At 50.2% G+C, this 3,652-nt stretch overlaps 1 protein-coding gene across 2 annotated transcripts; it reads right to left on the bottom strand.

Annotated features, from left to right (window-relative positions):
• Positions 1-525: 525 nt before the first annotated feature.
• LOC119337857 (probable protein phosphatase 2C 59) lies at positions 526-2,668 on the bottom strand. 2 transcript variants are annotated; one of them, XM_037610087.1, is made up of 8 exons: positions 2,444-2,501; positions 2,040-2,167; positions 1,820-1,918; positions 1,533-1,691; positions 1,330-1,416; positions 1,161-1,252; positions 977-1,051; positions 526-895 (listed from the first exon to the last, which is right to left on the bottom strand). In XM_037610087.1, the coding sequence occupies exons 1-8, from the start codon at positions 2,488-2,490 to the stop codon at positions 713-715; spliced, it is 870 nt and encodes a 289-aa protein (XP_037465984.1). In that variant the 5' UTR covers positions 2,491-2,501; the 3' UTR covers positions 526-712. The 2 variants fall into 2 exon arrangements, with proteins under 2 accessions (XP_037465984.1, XP_037465983.1); XM_037610086.1 differs by having other exon boundaries at positions 527-895; positions 977-1,048; positions 2,444-2,668.
• Positions 2,669-3,652: the final 984 nt, after the last annotated feature.

Below are 3,652 nucleotides of genomic sequence, written 5' to 3'. Positions count from 1 at the left end.
GAAACATTCTGTCCCCGTTTAATCTTCTTTGAACTGTTTATATGCATGAACTATCTTGAGCTTGGCAAGGCAGAGAGGAATCCCCAGATACCTGAATGTCATTGCACCTTTTTTACAAGCATGAGCAAGGATGCTCATGCCATCATCAAGATTCGGGGTTGATGGAGCAGACATTTGACTTGCTATGGTTGACTTAAGGCCAGAGGCCAAGGCAAAAGCATCCATCAACAATTTCAAGTGATCCAATTCCTCAACCTGAACTCTCATCAAAATCAGAGTATCATAGCACTAGAGAGAAATCAGAGTTAGAAGACAGAGCAAGTGGTCTGGTCAAGTGCCCTGTGAACCTACAGGCTTCTAACAGAAACCTGAGCAGTTCTTTCATCCCCACTGTGATTTTTTCTTCTCATATCATATTTTTTCGGGTAACATGTTTATATGATTTTTTTGGCGTTAGCATCCTTCTCATATTTTCATTTCTATCGACGGTTTTCTCGGCTGAATTAGCATGCGCCGCGCAAACAGATCGGAGAAGCACATTTACAAGATCTGAAATTTGAAATGAGAACAGCTGAGAACATACATGATCAATACAGGCATTGGTAGACTGGAGTGAAGCAAACGAACACGTATGCGAAGGGCTACATCATCAGACACGCTGCTTACACAACACATTGCCCTGTGAACACCTACGCGCTTCGAGGAGGAATGTTCACTTGCCCGGTGCGACAGGGGCTGGGGATCCGTTGGTGGCCGCCGCCGGGGGCTTCTGGTCCAGGAAACGGACGACGACGCAGGTGATGTTGTCGGCGCTTCCCCTCCGGGTCGCCTCCACGAGGAGCTTCTTGGCCGCCTCCTGCGAGTCCACGATCGGCTTCACCATGGCCACGGCTTCCTGCAGACGGATAAAATCTTCAGAATTCTGCATCTCGGTTGCTGCGAGGTAAGCTGGTACAAGGATGAGTGGTGTGTTTACCTCGTTGCTCACGACGTCCCACAGCCCGTCGCTCACCAGGATGAGGAACTCCAGGGAGCTGTCGACCACCTCCTCCTGTTGTGTTTCAAATCTCATGTCAGGGAACAATGTTTCTGTCTTGTGACAAGGTTGGAAGGTAGTTTCAGTGGCTAGAAGCCACTAGTGTGGTATCTTTCTCACGAACCTTGATCTCTGGATCGGCAACCACGTACTGCTTCAACAGTTTGTCACCAAATGCCCGAGAAACAGCAAGCACGCCGCCTACACGCCATGTACCTGCAGATTACATTACCACTGAACAATGAGTCCAAGATCCAGGACCGATCTGGCAACCAGTAGTCTAAGACACTGACCTGCCCACATGACGAAACCTCCGGCATCCTCTATCCTCTGCCTCTCATCTGTCTGATCAGGCTTATGGTCCCTTGACACGGCTATAGCTGAACAGTTGAAAAGACTGAGGGTCACGATTCAGGCCAACAACAGAGATATGCACAACTGGAACCGGAGCGGAGCTGGGAAAGATGATCCCAAAATGATGTCGCTTGGAGCTTACCATCACCGCCTCTACAAATGACCGCCCTAGAGTCCCCAACGTTTGCCACGACCAGGCGATCGCCAACGAGAATGGCCGTGGAGGCCGTCGACCCTGCATCTCGGTTGTGGGTGGTATCGGCCTTCAGAAGCTCTGAATCCGTATGGGTGAAAGTTTCAGCTGCAGAGGAACGAATATTTCAGTGACTGAAACATCAGTGCCCAATTAAGCAACAATATGTTCTGCAATGTGTTCTGAACTTCTGGTCAAGAGAATGATGTCTAATTCAGTGAAATGTTTAACAGTACCAATGGCAGACTTGGTATCGGTGAAGAACTTTGGGTGCTTGATTAAGTTGCTGAAAAGGTTCTGCTTGACAAACTCCGCGGCTCGAGCTCCACCATGGCCTGCGGTCACAGATCAGTAATTAGCCATCCCTACTGCATAAGGCATTTTGGTGGTAACTCTGAACCTAAAATGCTTATTTCTAGAAACATGATAAGCTTGAACAAGACCACATCTTCTTACCGTCGAAAACACCGAACAATCCGACGGTCTCTCCATCGACGCCATCGATTCTCGTCTCGTGGAAGTCCTCCATGGAAGATCTTTTCCCTAGACTGCTCGCATAACCATAGCTAAACTTGCCGTTCTCACTGCCACGATGAAAAACAAATTAATGCTACTCACACAGAATAATGATGCGAGCTAAAAATCCTTTAGATACATCGTCATTAGAACGTTATAACATGACATAACATGAACAAAGCAAATTTGCTAGACATGCTAAGATTTCTTCGCCATTTCCAGCATGCATGATGATCCGCTACGGCGGGCAGAGACAGCGACGGCGGCGATCCACCACCTCCACACCACGGTTCACCCAAAAAAAAAAAGAAAAAGAAAAAGAAACGCAGGAGTGCACGACATACCTGAACCCGCCGCCACTGACAGGCTTGGTGTCCCCGCGGTGCCCCATTGATGGAGGAGGACGACGGCCTGCCGGATTCCTCTTCAACGCGCAAGCGCAACACGGCCCGTGATGGCAGGCGGCGACGAGGGAAGAAGAAGAACCAATGGTCCCAGGAGGCCTCGGCGCTCGTAAATAAGGAACGAAGAGGAGAAATCGGAGATGGCGGAGGAGGCAGAAACTCGAGCAGCTTGTGCGCCTAAAAGGGTGGCGGGCCGCGTGCGGTGGCGGGGAGAGGAAGTCGAGGGCGGTGCCGTGCGGGGGCACGTGGCGGCGCGGGAAAGGGAAAGGGGGCGGGGTCAATGCCGTGGACGCGTCGGGAGAGCCCGTGCGTGCTTGCAGTCGACGGCTTTTCTTGGATCTCTCGCCCCCATCCCATCATCATGGACACCGTCGGCTCTCACCGCGCGCCTCTTCGTGTTGGTTTTGGTTTCGTGCTTCTCATCCCCGCTGCTGCTCCATGACTCGGCTCGATCGGCCGGGCGTCGGCGAATCGAATCGGGGCGGTGGCGCTCGTGGATTAGTTCCTGGACACGAAGGCGCTCGCATGCACGTGGCATGGCGAGACGAAAGCGTGCGCCTCTGGATGGGTGACACGTGTGCGCTTGCGGTGCGGTACACGTTAGAGCGCCCACTAATGGTACCAGGAGTACTGCCCTGACCGGTCCGTGCACACGTCGGTATTTCTGTGCTTGGTGCCGTGACGAACTTCTCGCGGCAAGGTTGATTCGTGGCTAAAGAGTCAAAAAAAAATAAAAATTGTTGATTCGTGGCTAGCTTTTACCATTTCAACGGAAATGCACGAGGAAAAGCTTGTTTGATACCTTCGTAAAGAAATATAATAACGTTTAGATAACTAAAGTAGTGAAAAAAGAGACCAGAAACATCTTCAATCAGACTCGGCTAATTTGGTCCCTATCTGGCCACCAAAATGTTCGATCCATTTCAAACCCGGATTTTATGCACGCAATCGTGATCTTTTGAATTGTCTGGGCATATGATTGGAGGAGGTGAAGAGATAGAGAGAAAATAAAGAAAAACTGGTGTAGGATGGGTTGGTTTTCAGACAACCCATTTCCTCCTCACATATGAGCCGGATTTGAGGGTTTTCAAACATCCAGATTTGTTGGCTTCGGTTGAAGAGTGTTTCTCTCTTTCTCATGTTCGGACA

The sequence above is a fragment of the Triticum dicoccoides genome, chromosome 7B, assembly GCF_002162155.2.
Source record: "Triticum dicoccoides isolate Atlit2015 ecotype Zavitan chromosome 7B, WEW_v2.0, whole genome shotgun sequence".
Classification (NCBI taxonomy): Eukaryota; Viridiplantae; Streptophyta; class Magnoliopsida; order Poales; family Poaceae; genus Triticum; species Triticum dicoccoides.
The sequence above is the reverse complement of the archived record's forward strand: the minus strand, read 5'-3'. Positions and strand labels throughout refer to the sequence as shown.